This window comes from Peromyscus maniculatus, chromosome X, assembly GCF_049852395.1.
Source record: "Peromyscus maniculatus bairdii isolate BWxNUB_F1_BW_parent chromosome X, HU_Pman_BW_mat_3.1, whole genome shotgun sequence".
Classification (NCBI taxonomy): domain Eukaryota; kingdom Metazoa; phylum Chordata; class Mammalia; order Rodentia; family Cricetidae; genus Peromyscus; species Peromyscus maniculatus.
The window spans coordinates 52,415,803-52,436,205 of record NC_134875.1 but is presented as its reverse complement, the minus strand read 5'-3'; the positions used below and the strand labels follow the sequence as shown (position 1 = coordinate 52,436,205).

Here is a 20,403-nt window from a genome sequence, read left to right as displayed (position 1 = left end):
GTTCAAGTACCCCAACTTGCTTGCCGACAAACTGGGTCACTTTCAGTTTCTGTGAATAAAGGTCAGCCTATTCAAGACCTCCATGTCTGTTTTCTTTCTCATAAGTCGGTTAAACTGACTAATGGAATTTCTTGAGAGTGTAACTGGGAGACTGAAAATAGTTAAAAGTAATCTGCTTCAACGACTGGTAGGCTACTTCAAAAAGAAATGGACATTAATCAACTTGAGTTTGTAGTATTGATAAAAGACTCTCCCATATATTCATTTCAAATTTATTTTTAATTTAAAGAATATTTAAACAGTTTGAGAAGTTTTATTTGCGTATATTTGGATGAAGAATATTAGATGAGGATCACTGATACTTTCCATGAGTCTCCAATCTACAAAGAACCGATTCATTGATGTTTATCCATGGCTTCCTTTGCCCTTGTTCTGTAGGAAGAATAAGAGATAATTGACAATTGTAAAACATTGATATGAACCACTTTTTTCAATCTTAGGAAAATAGTGTACCTTACATCTGTCTGTATTTTCAACAAAAAATGAACATATTTTCTTCTTGAAACTCAAACCCTCCCGCATGGCCTGCAAGTGAGCTTCCAATGCCAACAGACATTGAAGAATAAGAAACTTTGCTAATGCTTGGTGGCCTTGGTCCCTTTGTTGCAAAGATCAGCAGCTGATAGACTACAGAAGTGTTAGTCAAGGACTCACTGTACTAGAACATGTCCTGCTCAGGGTCCTCTGAGCTGTGTAATATATCTTGGAATCCCTTTCCAGGTATTATAAAAGACAGACTGCCTAGAGGTAGCTCCTTCTATTAGGCACTCACTCTCCCAATTCTATGTTTCCTTTGGCAGGGTCTGGCCCTCTTGGAGGGTCTTTCCCTCTCCTGAATAGGTGGGCTCCAATAACTGAACTTGTCATAGCTTGGGTGAAGCAGAATGTGGTCATAAATAGCATGCATACAAAATTTAGGGGCATTTAGGGTATTAGAAAAAATGAAATTTCTCTAGCGGGACCTAAAGCCCCATAGGTAAACTCACAGCATGCAGGATGATCTTCATCCCCTGATCCTCAACGTCATCTTCTCCTTTCTTCTCATATTCATAGTCGTCATCTTTATTGTCGTCGTCGTCGTCATCTTCGTCCTCCTCCTCCTCCTCCTCCTCCTCCTCCTCCTCCTCCTCCTCCTCCTTCTTTTCGTCCTCCTTTTCTTCATTATTGCGGCCCTGGTCTTCTTCAGCTTCCTCCTGAACTACTTTGTTCTCCTGGTGGCTATTCAAGACATACAAGTCCTCTTCAATATCAGGCCAGGCTTCCTCGAGAACCGGCCAGAGTTCCTCGATATCAGGCCAGATGTCCTCGATAGCAGGCCAGATGTCCTCGATAGAATGCCAGGGTTCTTCCACATCAGGCCAGATGTCCTCGATAGCAGGCCAGATGTCCTCGATAGAATGCCAGGGTTCTTCCACATCAGGCCAGATGTCCTCCATAGCAGGCCAGATGTCCTTGATAGAATGCCAGGGTTCCTCGACATCAGGCCAGATGTCCTCCATAGCAGGCCAGATGTCCTTGATGGAATGCCAGGGTTCCTCGACATCAGGCCAGATGTCCTCCATAGCAGGCCAGATGTCCTCGATAGAATACCAGGGTTCTTCAACATCAGGCCAGATGTCCTCCATAGCAGGCCAGATGTCCTCGATAGAATGCCTGGGTTCCTCGACATCAGGCCAGATGTCCTCGATTTCAGGCCAGAGGTCCTCTACAACAGGCCAGATGTCCTCGATATCAGGCCAGAGGTCCTCTACAACAGGCCAGATATCCTTGATACAAGGCCAGACTTCCTTGGCATTAGGCCAGAAGTCCTCCACATCAGGCCAGGTTTCCTGGTCATCAGGCCAGATGTCCTTGACTTTATGGCAGATGTCCTCGACATCAGGCCAGATGTCCTTGATATCAGGCCAGACCTCTTCCACAGGAGTGCAGATCTCCTCAGTATCGGGCCATATCTCCTCCTGCCCCGCCTCTTCCCCCAGAATGGATCTCGAGACTGCCTGTGAACCCAGACATCCTGTGGTTCCATCGATGTCATCACCAGCCTCATGGATTGTCAGCACATTCAAGACACTTTGTCCAGCGTCGTGATCCATCCTACCACCTTCTTGCTCTGGGTCAGGAAATCCAAGGTCCCGCTCTGCGACAGCAGACATGGTATGAATTTCCTGCCAATTTCCTGCCAATGAAGATCTTACTGAAGCTTCGAGCTTTGAAGGTGTTGGTGGGGATGAGGCGTTGTTAAGGTGACTACCACGAAGTAGAGAGAGGCTGTTGGCCTCAAGGACCTCCTTGGAGGTAGTGAGAGCAGTAGGAACGTTTTCCACTAGTCAGCAGATGGAGTTGGTACTTGTAGAGTACCTATAAAAGAAGGGCTAGACAGCACCAGGGAGGAGCCTTCTGCTGAGGCCAGCCCCAAGAAGGCTGAGAACCAGGTATAAGGGGGCGGAGCATTGAGGAGTAATAATGGCCCTTCTCACACGTCACCAGAGCTGTACGCTCATTGGCTGAGACATAGTGATTGATGTGTATTGTGTCCAATGAGCCATAGAGGTCCTTAAATTCTGGGGACTGCTCAGAATCACACCTTTTTCCCTGAGGCCTTACTGTCTTGGGATACCTTTGAAGGCCATAGGAACCCTGTCTTCTAAATATCACATTGTCAGTAAAATGATAGTGTATCAATGTGAATGAGCTCGTCTGCACTGACTTCTATTTGACATGGGTTATGCCAATATAGACAGAGAAATAAAACAGGTATAGAGGGGCAGGAGAGTTGGATGGCTCAGGAGAGCACTTATTGCTCTGCCAGAGGATCGAGTTTGGATTCCAAAGGCCGACATGGTGGTTAGCAACATTTGTAACTCCAGTTCTAGGGCATCTGGTGCCTTCAGGTATCCTTGGACATTGAACACACATGATGTACAAACATACACGCAAGAAATAACACCATTGCACATAGAATGAAGATCTAAAAAACTTTAACACCCAATGGTTGTATAGCTCAGGTTTCAGCAGTGGTAAAATAGAAGAGATAGAAAAAGCCAGTTAGTAAAATGTTGAAATGGTTACAGTCAGAACAAAGGAGTTGAAAGTGAAAAACAATTAAACAGGACCTGGAAAGTGTTTTTTCTCACTGCCAAAATCAAATCGATCCTCCCATAAATGCATAAAAAATAAGAGGACAAGCATGTTAAATGCAAAGGACAGTCTTCTTAGGATTACCTAACAAAACGAAGAATTTCTATTTCATTATTCTCTTTTAGTTTTCCTTTCCTAGAATTATCTTCTGCCACTATCCCATTGACCTCAAATCAGTGGTTCTCAACCTTCTTAATTCTGTGGGCCTTTAATATAGTTTCTCAAATTGTGGGTATCCCCCAATCACAAAAATAGTTTTGTTGCCGCTCCATAACTTTAATTGTGCTGCTGTTATGAATCTCAATATGAATATCTGTGTTTTCTGATGATCTTAGCTGACCGCTGTGAAAGGGTCATTCAACCAAAGTGGTCATGACCCACAGGTTGAGAACCACAGCCCGAAGTGGTCATACTCCTTACTCTGCTGTATGACCTAATTTTTTATTTCTGTAGGGTTTGAGCAACATGGACCAGGAAACAGAATGACAAAAGAGATAACTACTGTATTAGGCAAAACAGTGAACTGCTAGGTGTCCTGGTGCCAATCACTCTACGTCATGTTCATTGCAACGACTATGCATGAGGGTTCATAAACGGTCCCATGAATTTCATGATATTTACTCAATATCCTCATTGTATGAATTTCTCCTTCTTTTCCCCTTGTTAATGTGTGGTGTCATAACTTCCTAATTATCATTATCACTAGAAACTAAGGGCTAAAAACTCTCTAAAATCTCTTGGTTTCTTCTCCTTTCTGATTGTGTGGCAGGAACTCTAATTGTGCATCTCCATAAGGTCCTTTTGTGCCTTCAGTAGAGTAACCCTTTCCTTTGCCTACTGTTCCACTTCCACGAAGGCACCAAAAAAGCCAGGTGGTAGCTGGAACTTCCAATTCAAAGTTTGTGCCTTAAAAGTCTTCCCCATAGGAATGAGAAAGATTCTAAAATGTCATAGATGGCAACACTGTGTGAGCATAGCCAGTTTGGTCCACTCCTCTCCACCCCCACCCCCACATAGGATTTTGCTACACACTGGATTTTGAAGGTACAGCCCCAAATATCGGTTTCAGGTTTGGGAGAGGAGTACAGAGCCACAGCTATACAGTGTTAAACATAAACTGCTGTTTTAGTTATCTTGTTCCATTTGATGAACGGAATCAAGTCAAATGTGATCGAGTCACTAACAACCACAAACATACCTTATTCAACTTGGATGTCCTCTAAGACCAGACTACTGTCCATTAAAACTGGAAAAGGAATTAATATAGAGTCACTGACCTCCTCGTGTAGTGCATCTGAACCATCCTAATGCTATGATCCTTTAATACAGTGCCTCATGCATTGGCGACCTCCCCCCTTCAACCATCAAATTATTTCTGTTCCTACTTCATAAGTTGCTACTTAACCATGCATCAGATCCTAAGCCCATCAGAAACAGGTGTTTTCTGATGGTCACAACCCACAGGTTGAGAACCACTGTTCTACTGCTTATGCCATAATATCCATAGTGAAGAAAGTAAATTAGTGTTCATGCACATTGTCTCTAGGGTGAAAAACAGTGGACCTAGGCAATAGTAACCACACTGTTGTGTAGACACAAAAGTCACTGTATCATCCAGAAGAAGACAGTTTTCTTAGTGGTTCAAGAAAGGCTTCAAGCTACGATGTTATCAACAGTGAAAATAAATGATGTTTATAGCAGACGCCATTCCAATTGACAATGTAAAGCCCGTCTGTGTCCAACTCCACAACATATGCAAGTATATAACACAATGCCAGGGTACTTTAACTTGAACTTATTTATGACATTTGTTTGGGTCAGTTCTACACTGGTTTGGTAATCTCCATAGGCACTGTTTCTATGTAGATCTAGAACATACCACCAGCGTGACCTACTCCAAGGCTATTCAGGCATCAGGAGATGCATATGAATTCCCTTAGAGAGCAGGTAAGATTGACAAATTCAGGAACATGTCAAACATTTGCTTTTGCCCCAACACTGAAGTATACCATAGGGTGATTAACCATGCTGGGGTACTGGAGCCCAGAAACCAAAAGCATTGATTTCTCATCATTTTGCAAACTTCCTGTGTTCCACAGGTCTCTCTCACAAGGGTTATGGGAGTGTGACTGACAGCTTTGTATTCCTGTGATAAAATGCTCCAGATAAATATTTAATAAAGATTGAGGGTTGATTTTCACCTGTGGATTCAGTCCATGGCTTTACCCCTGTTGATTTGGGCCTGTGGTGACAGAGTAAATCATGTTGAAGATATGTAATAGAGGAAACCAGGTTCACCTTAGTATGGCCAAGAACAAAAGTGGTAAATTGTAAGAGGCTTATGCCTAATGATTCAAAATGCTTACTATAGGCTACAACCGATGCTGTTCTACAGAATTCCAGTAAAGTTCTAAACCCTACCTATTTAGTCTCTACCTTATTTACATAGTCTCTTTGAACTACACTAGTAACCATTTATTCTCTCTTTATCTTTCTAAAGGCAAACATGTCTACATGTGTAACTGGCCATTGTGACTAGAGCACAATGTCTCTCATTGCTGCTTACATAGACCTCTATTGCCATCCTAAGTTCTACCAGCCAATCATTATCATTGTGATACCTATTGAACTATAACCATCAACCAAACTTAAGTGAACTAATATAGGTTGGTATCACCACATACTAAACTGCCTTCTAAAGTTGATGACAGATCTTTCAGTTTTTGTATAAACAGGATAATATTTCTTTTTAAAAAACTCTAATAATCTGTGTTCTCTCTTTCTCTCTCTCTCCCTCTTCTCTCTCTCTCTCTCTCTCTCTCTCTCTCTCTCTCTCTCTCTCTCTCTCTCTCTCTCTGTCTCTTTCACTGTCCTTTGCCTAATCTCTCTCATTGGTATATTTATTCTACATCTTATTGATTTATAGATGATTTGTTTCAGTAATAGTTCTTTGGTTATATTGATTTTTGTTTACTTTTTAGATTCCTAATTTTTACAATTTATTTGCAAGTGTATGTATGTATGTGTGTGTGTGATTGTGTGAATGTGTGTGTTTGTGTGTGTGTGTCTGCCAGTCCCTATGTGTGATCATGCATATATATCCCAGATATCAAGCAAGTTTTCTGAGACAGGGTCTCTTACTTTCCTACAATCCAGAGAATAGGCTAGACTGGCTGACCTGTGAACTCTAGATTACAAGCACAAGCCATATATCCGGTATTTTTATGCAACTTCTCAGGATCAAATTTAGAGTCTCAGGATTTGCAAGCAAATCCTTTTCAGACTGAGCTATGCCCAGGTTTATACTGTATTTTGTTCAATTATACTTTAGTTATTCTTGCTTCAGTTTGAGCTTTCTTTAAATTTTTTTAGTATCTTAAATTGAAGGTTCAGTAATTATGCAGAATGCTATCTTTTAACATAGGCACTTGCAGTGATGATCATCAATTTAAACATCACTTAATATACAATTGCTACATTTGTGTATATCATGTTTTGTTTTCATGTATATTAAAATGTTTTCTAATTTCCCTTCTGACTCTTCACCTTGACTCTTAATTATCTATAGTTGTGTCATTTATTTGCAGACATCTGTTAGAAAATTAATAAATAGAATAAACAAAGTCAAAAACAAAGCTTCAAAAAAACAACTGAGTCAAAAATTGGGCTTTAACTCTTAACAGTATTCTCAAAGGAATATACAATGTTAAGAATATCTTAAAAAGTGTTCAACATCTGAGGAATCAGGGAAATGTAAATTTAAAAATCTGTTTTTATTTTCTATCTCCATTTAAAATGGCTTAAAAATGATTGAAAATCAAATGACAAAAATTGCTACTGAGTCTGTGGGGGAAAGAGCAGCCCTTATTCTCTGGTAGTGTGTATGTAAAATGATGCAGACATGATGGAAATCAGTGTGGATTTCTGAAAAGAGATTTAATGTATGGACAAGCTCTACTGTTCCTGGGCATCTACCCAAAAAAATCTATATCCTGGAACAGGGATACTCACTCATCTATGTTAACTGCTGCATTATTCACAATATCCAAGAAATAGAAACAGCCTAAATATCCAACAACTTATGAGTGGATATTGAAAATGTGTTACAAACATACAATGAAATTTTATTGATCTGCAGATAAAAAAGAAACTATGAAACTTCCAGGAAAATGGATGAAACTGGAAAAAAAAGGGTAAGCCAGGCCCAATAAGAACAAATGCTATATGTTGTCTCTCATATGTGGATCTTAGCAACAAAGATTCAGATTTGTGTGTTTAACTTGGAGTACATGTAGAAGCTATGAAACTATAAAGAGAGTCCACGGGATGGGATGAGAAAGAGATTAAAACAGGGGGTGATAGAGTACAGTTCATATGAAGGGAGAAAAGAGAATAATGAGGAAGGTTTAGTTGGGAGAGGATGGATGGAAGTCTAGGGTACATGGTGGCATATCAGGAGGGAGAGCTATCACCAAGAATACTTGAAAAGCCACATAGAAACCTATTATTTTAAAAGCTTCCTAAAGAATGTATGCTCAAAGGAGTTTAAATTGAAGTTGCCCTATGTAAGGGAATAATGCAGCTCTGAGAATCCATAGGGTATCAAACAAATAGCCTAGTGCCAAGTGTAGATGTAACCAATCGTATTATTAAAATAAGAAACACAGAGCCAATGTAAAAGAGAAAGCTGAGAGGTCAGAGCTCAGAGATAAAATCTTACCTCCTGCAGTGCTCCTAGCTTCCCCGAGAGAGAGCTACTTCCTGTTTGTCCGTGTTTAAATATTCTTTCTGTTCTGCCTTCTCATTGGTTGTAAACCCAACCACATGACTGCCTCATCACTGCCTGTAAGTACCGCCCTCCAGGTCTTAAAGGCGTATGTCTCCAATACTGGCTGTATCCCTGAACACACAGAAATCTACCTAGCTCTTCTAACCACCACACTCTTGCTATGGCTCTAATAGCTCTGACCCCAGGGCAACTTTATTTATTAACATAAAATTAAAATCACATTTCAGTACAAATAAAATATCACCATATTTCCCCTTTTCTATTTTAATAAAAAGAAAAAAGGCAAAAGATTATAACTAACAAAAGAAAAACTATATACAAAAGTACAATAACTATATACAATATATACAAGTAACAAATACCTAAACGATGTCTAGTCCATTTGTATTTGACAAATCAGAGAAAATAATTCCCTTATCTATCCTATTTTAGTAAGTTCAAAATGTATCTAATTCACTTTCTATCCTAATTAATCTTCAACTATAACTAACTAATCTTCAACTCCCTCAGAGACCCAAGAAGGAAATAATATTAGCTAACAAAAATAAAAACAGGAAGTGCACAAAAGCAACTTCCAAAAATTTTGTGAGTTGACAGAAACAGCCAGCTGCCTGGACAGTCACCTGAGGTTTCTCTGCAGTGTTGGGGCATCATCTTCAGCCTATAGGCTTATCGTATCTGACAGACTCATTTGTGAAGTAGGTTGTACACAAGGTCAACAGTTCAACCTCACATTGGGTGAGAGCAGTCCATGTACCAGAAACACCTGAATTCCACTAGTGTCATGTCATGATTCAGGATTTTAAATTCTGGAAATTGTTGATGGTTTTTGAATTCAGCTGTCCATTCTTCTTGGCTGTGTATATATGGCTTCATCTAAGCATCCCCTTCTCCACATCCCTCTATTAAATGCCAGTCTACTATTGAGAGGCGTGAGTTTTCAGTTGCTGTTCCATTGCACAACAGAAGCCATCGGCCCACTGCCTGTTCAGCTGCCTTCAAAGAAAAGGGCACTGTACCTTTTCCAGATTGTGAAGGCCACTTCAGGGATGGTGCCATATTGTCCTGGCCTCAGAAGATGCCGTCTGATAAAGCCATAACCACACTTGTTTTGGCAGGAATCGGTAGTCCTTTGTTTCGTGTTCTGTCTGTCCATTTTGTCCTGTTGATATGAGGATACTTTGTTGTCCAGTCGCTAACTTTTGCCACAATGAAAGTTAACTCCATATGCAGTTTCTTCAATGCCCATATTTTCTCTGAAGTAGATTGGTACTGCCAGGAGCCGACATGTCTCAAAAAAGAAAAATTTCTAAGTTATTAAAACATTTTAAATGTCATATTCTGTAGATCTCTGAAGGGTTTGAAGATGACCTGTCTAAAATATATCTGCTCAGTTTTTTAAAACATATCTAATATGACTACAATTTCTATTGTAATGTCTAAGTACTAACTTTCATTTCTTTATATCCTAATAGTTGGTAATAATGTAAAGTATTTAAAACTAGTAATTGTCTTTTTCTTTTCTTTTCTTTCTTTCTTTCTTTTTTTTTAAACAAGAACCTTAAATCTAATCTCCTTTGCTTAGCCTTTTTCCTAACCCTTGACAACAACTTGTGACCAAACCCCCTAAACAATGAAAATTATCCCAGACCCAAAACCCATTAAAAGAACCAAAAAACCACCTGTCCCACACCACTTCTTTGGCAATGTGGGTGTCATATTCTTAAAATTGCTTCCTGCTGGGTATGGGTGAAGTTATCTTTATCCTGAAAGAAAAATTTAGGTTAATTGTCAAATTCTAGGAAAGGTAACTATATCCTTCATTATTATCCAGTCTGTGTATAAAGCCAAAGTTCAGGATTTATCTCAAGTCCTTATTCAAGTAGTCTTTGAGACTGGATCATCTCAGCTAGTCATCTCAAAATTGCTCTGAGCACCTTGTAGTTCAAAGCTGATCTATAGATGATGTTTGTCAGTTCAGTGATATTATTATTGTCCACGTGGAATTGTTGTTGTTGTGTTTGTTGTTGTGAGGCCCCATCTTCTTCCTGGAGATTTCAGTTGATGTTAGGCCTGGCCATGATTTCCTGCAGAAAACTGATAAGAGACTCGAACACAAAGACATATATATGCAGCTAATTGAAGCCTTTTTTTTTCTAGAATTAGTTAGTACTCTATATGACCATTCATATCTTAACAAAGTTTAAAATGTATATATATATATAAATCTTGTAAATTTTGATATAAAATTTATAATTTAAGAAAAGTTTAAAGAATCAGAATAGAATTAAAGAGTTGAGATTAGTAATAGAATAGTCCCTTAATTAATTTGGCTTTTGTCCTGTCCCATAGCAGAAAATGGCTCTTTCTGGCATGATACAGGGAGTTTGCATTTTCCTTTTAACAACATGCTTGAGTTTAAAGAAGGAGAGAGCCATTCTCCAACTCCAAAGTCAGCTTTAAATTTTAATTGAACTGGGACTATTAGAAAACCAATAGTGTTAAATCTTTAGAGAAAAGCAGAAACAAACATTTAAGAAGACATAAAATTTTTTAGATAATATATACCCATATGCCATATACTCCCATATACTCTGTTTCCTGGGATAGATGATTTGTCCCTTTTCTTCAGTTGTCTCATTTGTCTTGTGTCCTTCAGATTCCTTAACCTTCATTCTCCTAAAAGACAAAAACAAAAACCTTCCCCCAAGACTAATTTTGGGGATGTTCCTTTTTGGTAAGTTATTATCTGATTAAATGAAAAGACATGTGTTACAGGTACAAGTTAGTTTAAATTGGATGTTCATGCTGATTGATGAACTATCACCTCCTCTAATTAAGAGGTTTCTCTTGTTCAAATCGAACCTTTATCAATTTTGATGGTACCCACAGCTTATCTTCTCCTGTAGAAACAAAAGCAAAACCTCGTCCCCAACGTAATACATACCCTGGCTTCCATTCTGAGGTCAGCACATCCTTAAAGTATATAGGCTGATTTAATTCTGTAGTTTTTTCTATTATCCAATGTCTCTCTGCAGCTGTTGTTCCTTTCTCATTGGCATTCAGAAAATTCAAAGTTAATAGAGCATTATGCAGTCTATTTCTGGGGGTTTTTGTTACTCCTTTCTGTTTATTTAGCATATCCTTTAGAGTTCTATTTGATCTTTCTATAACTGCTTGACCTGTAGGATTATGTGGTATACCTGTAATATGCTTTATATTGTAATAAGCAAAAAACTGTTTCATTTTAACAGAGACATATGATGGAGCATTGTCAGTTTTGATTTGTGCAGGTATACCCATGATGGCCATAACTTCTAGCAAATGAGTGATTACAGAATCAGCTTTTTCAGAACTCAAAGCAGTTGCCCATTGAAATCCTGAATAAGTATCAATGGTGTGGTGTACATATTTCAATTTTCCAAATTCTGCAAAGTGAAACACATCCATCTGCCAGATTTCATTCCTCTGAGTACCCTTTGGGTTACATCCTGCTGGTAATGGCGTTTGATTATAGAAGGAACAAGTAGGACATTTCTTTACTATTTCTTTGGCTTGTTGCCAGGTTATGGAAAAATCTTTTTTTAAACCTTTACTATTGACATGATGTTTTTTATGAAATTCTGAGGCCTCCAGCACATTTCCTACCAATAATTTATCAATCTCATCATTGCCTTGTGCTAAAGGGCCTGGCAAACCAGTATGAGATTGGATGTGAGTTATATATAAAGGATGACTCCTTTTCCTGATTGTATCTTGTAATTGAATAAATAGTGAAGTTAATTCTGAAGCATCAGGGATAAATTCTGCAGTCTCAATATGTAATACCACTCTTTCAGCATACTGAGAGTCAGTTACTATGTTGAGAGGTTCTGAAAAATCCATTAATACCAACTGCTCCGGCTAGGGAGCCGGCCCCAAGCAGTTTTTAATGGATTCTTGTCACGTTGGGCGCCAGATGTAGATGTAACCAATCGTATTATTAAAATAAGAAACACAGAGCCAATGTAAAAGAGAAAGCCGAGAGGTCAGAGCTCAGAGATAAAATCTTACCTCCTGCAGTGCTCCTAGCTTCCCCGAGAGAGAGAGCTACTTCCTGTTTGTCCGTGTTTAAATATTCTTTCTGTTCTGCCTTCTCATTGGTTGTAAACCCAATCACATGACTGCCTCATCACTGCCTGTAAGTACCGCCCTCCAGGTCTTAAAGGCGTATGTCTCCAATACTGGCTGTATCCCTGAACACACAGAAATCTACCTAGCTCTTCTAACCACCACGCTCTTGCTATGGTTCTAATAGCTCTGACCCCAGGGCAACTTTATTAACATAAAATTAAAATCACATTTCAGTACAAATAAAATATCACCATAGCCAAGTGTGAGAGAAACCCTACAATTTGTGGTCATAGGCATCCCAGAGATGCCTGGGTCAATTCAGGCTCTTGTCATTGCTTCTGGTCATCCATCAGAACTTAACAGTCAGCTCCTACGATTGAAGACATCACACAGTTTAGAGCAGGACATAAAAACAAATCAAAACAAACTCAAGTGATAGTGACCTGGAAGATTCCTCCCAACTGGCCAGCTTATATATTGCTAGAAGGTACTATGCAGGCTAGTAGGCAGAAAAAGTTGTCAGCAATCTTACTCAACTGTGAAATCTGTGGGCCACCATAATGACTGACCTAACTAGATAAGTTCATTGGTGCAAAAGTGCCAGGAATGTTATGGTTGTAAACCATGGCTTTGTAATTGGATTTAAAATTCATTTCACAGAAGGACTTATGCCTGGCCTAGTATCCATGGCTGGGGAGGTCACAGGCACTAGGGGAAAACCTATTTCTACTACTTTGCTAAAATAGGCATAGTATCAAATCACCTTCTAAATACTTATCATTACACCCACATATCAGTATAATTTTTACCATGCATCAGAGGAACTCCCTTTTGCAGTGGATGGAGAATAACGCAGAGACTCACAAGAGGACAAGGTTCAGAGAAGCAGTGACTATGGTGTGGTCATCCCTAAATAGGAGAATGATATTCCATTCTCTCCCCACCCAAGGCACAGAGGATATTATGAAAGAGGGGCAGAAAGATTGTAAGAGCTAGAGTTTAGGAGGACTGCTGCAAAACTGTGTCTTCAGGACATGACAAAGCCATTGCATTCATCAACCCACAGCAGCTGTGGTTGCCTACCTAAGACATGCACAGAATTAAGACAATGGACATTCCAGCAGGGATTGTGAAAGGCCTCATCAGTTCCCCACATCTAGCTTAAGAACTATTGGCAGGTGATGACTTTTAGGGGAGGGGCAGTTGGTTTCTTTAGCATGTGGCTTCTGATAGGTTTCCCAAGCTCCAGTAGATGTCCCCACAATCATGACTCTGCTGATCAAAAATATAGAGGACATGAGGTTAGGAGAGGCATGTTGGGTATCCTGTAAGAAAGTGGACCTGAGAGTGGAGTGTAGATATAATTGAAAGATATTGTATACATGTATGAAATAACCAACAGATAAACTTGAAAAAAATACTTGTCTAATCTGAAGTTCTGTTCCCTAAGTAATCTCAGAAGAGGCCAAGAGATTTGTTTAACAGGAATTGCAAAATGGACTTATTAATTAAAACAAAACAAAACAAAACAAAACAAAACAAAACAAAACAATCCAGATTCCGGGATGAAACCTGAGAGATCATAGGGATAGAACAAGCTAGCCACAACTTCTTACCACCAGAAAATCCTGAGCCCAATAGAGATATACTTCCTGAATACTCATGCCTATATACCATTCTGGCCCTGCATCTTACTTCCTCTCTCCGTCCAACTACATCACTTCATATTTCTGCAAGCTCTATCACTTCATCTCTGTCTTTAGAGACCTCCATACCTTTATGATTAACTAGTTTTGGAATTAAAGGTGTGTGCCACCATGTCTGTCTCTGTTCCAAGTGTAGCCTTGAACTCACAGAGATCCAGATGAATCTCTGCCTTCCAAATGCTAGGATTAAAGGTATGTGCCACCAGTAGCTGTCCTCTGTATTTAATATGGTCGCTGGCTTTATCCTCTGACCTTCAGGCAAGGTTTATTTCTTAGAGCACAAATACAATATTACCACATACTTTTGTCTATACTTCTTGTAGAGTGGAAAGAACGCCAATAAATTCAATTTGCTTTGGAGCAACACAGTTCAGCTGAGAGCTATTGGGATGAGGACACAGAAGCTTCCAGTCTGAGGAAACAGGACCAGCTGAGGAACTGGTGAGGTGAGATAGCTGTGGCTTGTTTCCTCAGATTGGAAGCTTCTGTGTCCTCATCCCAATAGCTCTCAGCTGAACTGTGTTGCTCCAAAGCCTGAAAGCTTAACCAGCCAAATGCTTCTAGTTTCTGGTCCTCACGCCTTATATATCTTTTTGCTTTCTACCACCACTCCCTGGGATTAAAGGCTGGCTTTCTGGGATTAAAGGCGTGTGCCACCACTGCCACACTCTTGCAATGGCTCTAATAGCTCTGACCCCCGGGCAACTTTATTTATTAAAATACAATCAAAATCACATTTCAGTATAATTAGATTACCACCACACAGAATATTTGTGACGAAGTCTTAAGTTACATGAGCAGAAATTCCAAAACTAACCAATTATAATCAAAGAAATCTCCACAATGACATTATGTTAAATGCCTATTTGGACTCTCCACTCAATATAAATATGACAAAGGGCTTACAATGAGGGTCTGTGCCCTCTGTGCCTGCCATTAATATGTCAAATTCCTGATAATATCTACTATGTATCTTATATTATCTTTATTTAGCCTCTAATGATTGTTTAGTTGCATATATTTAGGTAGTATAATGTAGTATTTGGCACAGGTATTTATATATAATGTTTCATAATGAAATCAAGGTAATTCACACTATCTTACCAATACTTTTTCTGTGCCTCGATCCTTAAATCTTTTCTTATCTGGTTTTTCTTTAAATATGTAAAAAGTTATTTTAGACTATAGCTATCTTTTTGTGCTATATATACTATAATGAATTTCTTTCTCTGTTGTGTCTTAGTTATTCTTTTTTTAATTTAATTTTATTTTATTTTACAATACGATTCGGTTCTACATATCAGCCACGGATGCCCCCCTTCCTGCCCCCCTCCCCTTCCCCCCACCCCACCCCCCATTTCCACCTCCTCCAGGGCAAAACCTCCCCCAATGGCTGAGGTCCACCTCTTGGACTCAGTCCAGGCAGGTCCAGTCGCCTCCTCCCAGGCCGAGCCAAGTGTCCCTGCATAATCCCCAGATTTCCAACAGCCAACTCATGCACTAAGCACAGGACCCAGTCCCACTGCCTGGATGCCTCCCAAACAGATCAAACCAATCGACTGTCTCACTCATTCAGAGGGCCTGATCCAGTTGGGGGCCCCTCAGCCATTGGGTCATAGTTCATGTGTTTCCAATCGTTTGGCTATTTGTCCCTGTGCTTTTTCACACCTTGGTCTCAACAATTCTTGCTCATATAAACCCTCCTCTTTCTCACTAAATAGACTCCCGGAGCTCCACCTGGGGCCAACCATGGATCTCTACATTCAGATCTCTCAGACATTGGATGGGGTTTCCAGCACAATAATTAGGGTATTTGGCCATCCCATCACCAGAGTAGGTCAGTTCGGGCTGTCTCTCAACCATTGACAGCAGTCTATTGTGGGGGTATCTTTGTGGATTTCTGGGGACCTCTCTAGCACTTTGCTTCTTCCTATTCTCATGTGGTCTTCATTTACCATTGTCTGCTATTCCTTGTTCTCCCTCACTGTTCTTGATTCAGCTGGGATCTCCTGCTCCCCCAAGCTCTCTTTCCCTCGACCTTCGCCCTTCATTACCCCCACTCGTGTCCAGGTTGTTCACGAAGATCTCATCCATTTCTCTGTCATTAGTTGATCTTCGTGTCTTTCTTGGGGTCCTTTTTTTCCAGGTAGCCTCCCTGGTGATGTGAGTAGCAGTCCAGTCATCCTTGTTCTATATCTAGTATCCTCCCATGAGTGAGTATATACCATGTTTGTGTTTCTGAGCCTGGGTTACCTCACTCAGGATGATTTTTTCTGTCTTAGTCCTTCTTATCTCATCACTGATAATGTGTTTTTAAGTGTCAATATCAGTGACACAAAATGGAATTCTGTGTGCATTAAGTAAGCTATTTTTTAAGACATGTTTATCAAGTATCTGCCAAGTGGAAAAATACAATGGTGTGTGCTTTAAGAAAGATGCACAAGTCCAACATTTAAAAGGTCCTAATACTTTAGAAAGTTGACCTAGAGTAGGATATAGGTACACATGTGAATAGTGTTACTGGTAAGATGTTGTAAGATGAGATGTGTTCCCATAGAATAAAACAGGAGACATTAAGGCAAATGAGTACCTATGAAGCTGGAAATACCCATAAAACATAGCTTTCTACCCTCAAAATGGTGTCCTTTCTCCTCTGATTCCTAATCTACTTACATCCAACGAAACTTTTTTCCTTAAGCAGATTACAGTTGTTGAACATGTTTTTTAAATTTACCCTTCCTATTTTTCATTTTTATTCAAGAAACACTGTTAATCTACACAAAGGTGTAGTGAGAACTTCACGTACATACCCTTGAGCTAACCTAAGTGATATACTATGATGCTCTTGAAGTAAACCATGTACTTCTATCCAATTAAATACTTCCCTTTTCTTAAAAATATATCTAGTAATTCTAAATAGGTACTTCCGTTCCCATAGAACTTCCTCTGCATGCATCACCAATATTCACATTCCTGTGTATGTATATATACTTGTAGTAATTGCTTTATATTTTGAAACTTTATATGCACATTATATGTATCCAGAAATTAGCTTTTTCCTTTATATATTTTTCTCCACTACACTATCCAATATTTGCCTTTTTAGGTCTTTCTCTGTTTCTTAGACCTTTCCGAATTGTAGTATCTCCATGTACCATCTCTAGAAGTATCCAGCATCAGGTATTTGTTGTTTTATTAAATTTATTTTAAAGGGCCTCAATTCAGTGATATAACCTTTGTCCAATCACAGTGAAGCAGTATTCTACATTAGCAGTTCTCATACTGTGTTGAAATGAAGGATAAACTAAAGGTCTTCAGAACCTGTGCAAGATCAATTTGAGAATTTAATATCAAATACATTTTGAATGAAACTAAGGAATTGATATTGCTCACCAATTCCCAGGTGCTGCTGCGACTGTTGTGGTCCTATGTGTTCAAGTACCCCAACTTGCTTGCAGACAAACTGGGTCACTTGTCAGTTTCTGTGAGTAGAGGTCAGATTATGCTAGACCTCCATGTCTGTTTTCTTTCTCATAAGTCGGTTAAACTGACTAATGGAATTTCTTGAGTTTGTAACTGGGAGACTGAAAATAGTTAAAAGTAATCTGCTTCAATGACTGGTAGGCTACTTCAAAAAGAAATGGACATTAATCAACTTGAGTTTGTAGTATTGATAAAAGACTCTCCCATATATTCATTTCAAATTATATTTATTTTTAATTTAAAGAATATTTAAACAGTTTGAGAAGTTTTATGTGCATATATGTGGATGAATATTATTAGATGAGGATCACTGATGATAGATTTCCATGTATCTCAAATCCACAAAGAATCAATTCATTGATGTTTATCCATGGCTTCCTTTGCCCTTATTCTGTAGGAAGAATAAGAGATAATTGACAATTGTAAAACATTGATATGAACCACTCTTTTCAATCGTGGGAAAATAGTGTACCTTACATCTGTCTGTATTTTCAACCAAAAATTGAACATATTTTCGTCTTGAAACTCAAACCCTCCCACATGGCCTGCAAGTGAGCTTCCAATGCCAACACACACTGAATAATAAGCAACTTTGCTAATGCTTGGTGGCCTTGGTCCCTTTGTTGCAAAGATCAGTAGCTGATAGACTACAGAAATGTTAGTCAAGGACTCACTGTACTAGAACATGTCCTGCTCAGGGTCCTCTGAGCTGTGTAATATATCTTGGAATCCCTTTCCAGGTATTATAAAAGAAAGACTGCCTAGAGGTAGCTCCTTCTAATAGGCACTCACTCTCCCAATTCTATGTTTCCTTTGGCAGGGTCTGGACTTCTTGGAGGGTCTTTCCCTCTCCTGAATAGGTGGGGCTTCAAGAACTGAACTTATCATAGCTTGGGTGAAGCAGAATGTGGTCATTAATAGCATGCATACACAATTTAGGGGCATGATGTATTAGAAAAAATGAAATTTCTCTGGCGGGAAGTAAAGTCCCATAGGTAAACTCACAGCATGCAGGATGATCTTCATCCCCTGATCCTCAACCTCATCTTCTCCTTTCTTCTCATATTCATAGTCATCATCTTGATTGTCCTCCTCCTCCTCCTCCTCCTCGTCCTCCTTCTTTTTTACATTCTTGCAGTCCTGGTCTTCTTCAGCTTCCTCCAGAACTACTTCGTTCTCCTGGTCACTATTGCAGACATACAAGTCCTCTTCAATATCAGGCCAGACTTCCTTGAGAACAGGCCAGATTTCATCGATATCAGGGCAGATGTCCTCCATAGCAGGCCAGATGTCTTCGATAGAATGCCAGGGTTCTTCCACATCAGGCCAGATGTCCACCATTGCAGGCCAGATGTCCTCGATAGACTGCCAGGGTTCCTCGACATCAGGCCAGATGTCCTCCATCGCAGGCCAGATGTCCTTGGTATAATGACAGGGTTCTTCTACATCAGGCCAGATGTCTTCCATAGCAGGCCAGATGTCCTCGATAGAATGCCAGGGTCCTCGACATCAGGCCAGATGTCCTCCATAGCAGGCCAGATGTCCTTGATGGAATGCCTGGATTCCTCGACATCAGGCCAGATGTCCTCGATTTCAGGCCAGAGGTCCTCTACAACAGGCCAGATATCCTTGATATAAGGCCAGACTTCCTCGGCATTAGGCCAGAAGTCCTCCACATCAGGCCAGGTTTCCTCTACTTCAGGCCAGATGTCCTTGACTTTATGCCAGATGTCCTCGACATCAGGCCAGATGTCCTTGATATCAGGCCAGACCTCTTCCACAGGAGTGCAGATCTCCTCAGTATCGGGCCATATCTCCTCCTGCCCCGGCTCTTCCCCCAGAATGGCTCTCGAGACTGCCTGTGAACCCAGACATCCTGTGGTTCCATCGATGTCATCACCAGCCTCACGGATTGTCAGCACATTCAAGACACTTTGTCCAGCGTCGTGATCCATCCTACCACCTTCTTGCTCTGGGTCAGGAAATCCAAGGTCCCGCTCTGCGACAGCAGACATGGTATGAATTTCCTGCCAATTTCCTGCCAATGAAGATCTTACTGAATCTTCGATCTTTGAAGGTGTTGGTGGGGATGAGGCGTTGTTAAGGTGACTACCACGAAGTAGAGAGAGGCTGTTGGCCTCAAGGACCTCCTTGGAGGCAGTGAGAGCAGTAGGAAAGTTTTCCACTAGTCAGCAGATGGAGTTGGTTCTTGTAGAGTACCTATAAAGAAGGGCTAGACAGCACCAGGGAGGAGCCTTCTGCTAAGGCCAGCCCCAAGAAGGCTGAGAACCAGGTATAAGGGGGCGGAGCATTGAGGAGTAATAATGGCCCTTCTCACACGTCACCAGAGCTGTAAGCTCATTGGCTGAGACATAGTGATTGATGTGTATTGTGTCCAATGAGCCATAGAGGTCCTTAAATTCTGGGGACTGCTCAGAATCACACCTTTTTCCCTGAGGCCTTACTGTCTTGGGATACCTTTGAAGGCCATAGGAACCCTGTCTTCTAAATATCACATTGTCAGTAAAATGATAGTGTATCAATGTGAATGAGCTCGTCTGCACTGACTTCTATTTGACATGGGTTATGCCAATATAGACAGAGTTATAAAACAGGTATAGAGGGGCAGGAGAGTTGGATGGCTCAGGAGAGCACTTATTGCTCTGCCAGAGGATCGAGTTTGGATTCCCAACGCCGACATGGTGGTTAGCAACATTTGTAACTCCAGTTCTAGGGCATCTGGTGCCTTCAGGTATCCTTGGACATTGAACACACATGATGTACAAACATACACGCAAGAAATAACACCATTGCACATAGAATGAAGATCTAAAAAACTTTAACACCCAATGGTTGTATAGCTCAGGTTTCAGCAGTGGTAAAATAGAAGAGATAGAAAAAGCCAGATAGTAAAATGTTGAAATGGTTACAGTCAGAACAAAGGAGTTGAAAGTGAAAAACAATTAAACAGGACCTGGAAAGTGTTTAGTTCTCACTACCAAAATCACATCGATCCTCCCATAAATGCATAAAAAAAAAAGAGGACAAGCATGTTAAATGCAAAGGACAGTCTTCCTAGGATTACCTAACAAAACGAAGAATTTCTATTTCATT

The 20,403-nt window shown here is 40.1% G+C and overlaps 2 protein-coding genes across 2 annotated transcripts; both read right to left on the bottom strand.

Moving 5' to 3' along the window:
• Positions 1–298: 298 nt before the first annotated feature.
• Positions 299–2,474, bottom strand: LOC121825734 (uncharacterized). The gene is made up of 2 exons (XM_042269272.2): positions 1,047–2,474; positions 299–432 (listed from the first exon to the last, which is right to left on the bottom strand). Exons 1-2 carry the CDS (start codon positions 2,211–2,213, stop codon positions 406–408), a joined length of 1,194 nt encoding a protein of 397 aa, XP_042125206.2. The 5' UTR covers positions 2,214–2,474; the 3' UTR covers positions 299–405.
• Positions 2,475–17,499: 15,025 nt separating this feature from the next.
• Positions 17,500–19,548, bottom strand: LOC143270739 (uncharacterized). The gene is made up of 3 exons (XM_076561744.1): positions 19,008–19,548; positions 18,295–18,519; positions 17,500–17,680 (listed from the first exon to the last, which is right to left on the bottom strand). The coding sequence occupies exons 1-3, from the start codon at positions 19,302–19,304 to the stop codon at positions 17,654–17,656; spliced, it is 549 nt and encodes a 182-aa protein (XP_076417859.1). The 5' UTR covers positions 19,305–19,548; the 3' UTR covers positions 17,500–17,653.
• Between the last annotated feature and the right edge of the window lie 855 nt (positions 19,549–20,403).

Excerpts from the sequence above, each read along its gene's own strand:
- LOC121825734 (XM_042269272.2), bottom strand. The coding sequence starts at position 2,213 with ATGTCTGCTGTCGCAGAGCGGGACCTTGGATTTCCTGACCCAGAGCAA. Across the intron at positions 433-1,046 it reads TGAAGATCATCCTGCATGCT|AACAAGGGCAAAGGAAGCCA; the intron begins GTGAGTTTACCT and ends TTCTTCCTACAG.
- LOC143270739 (XM_076561744.1), bottom strand. The coding sequence starts at position 19,304 with ATGTCTGCTGTCGCAGAGCGGGACCTTGGATTTCCTGACCCAGAGCAA. Across the intron at positions 18,520-19,007 it reads TCGAGGACATCTGGCATAAA|GAAGTCTGGCCTGATATTGA; the intron begins GTCAAGGACATC and ends CCTGTTCTCAAG. Across the intron at positions 17,681-18,294 it reads TGAAGATCATCCTGCATGCT|AATAAGGGCAAAGGAAGCCA; the intron begins GTGAGTTTACCT and ends TTCTTCCTACAG.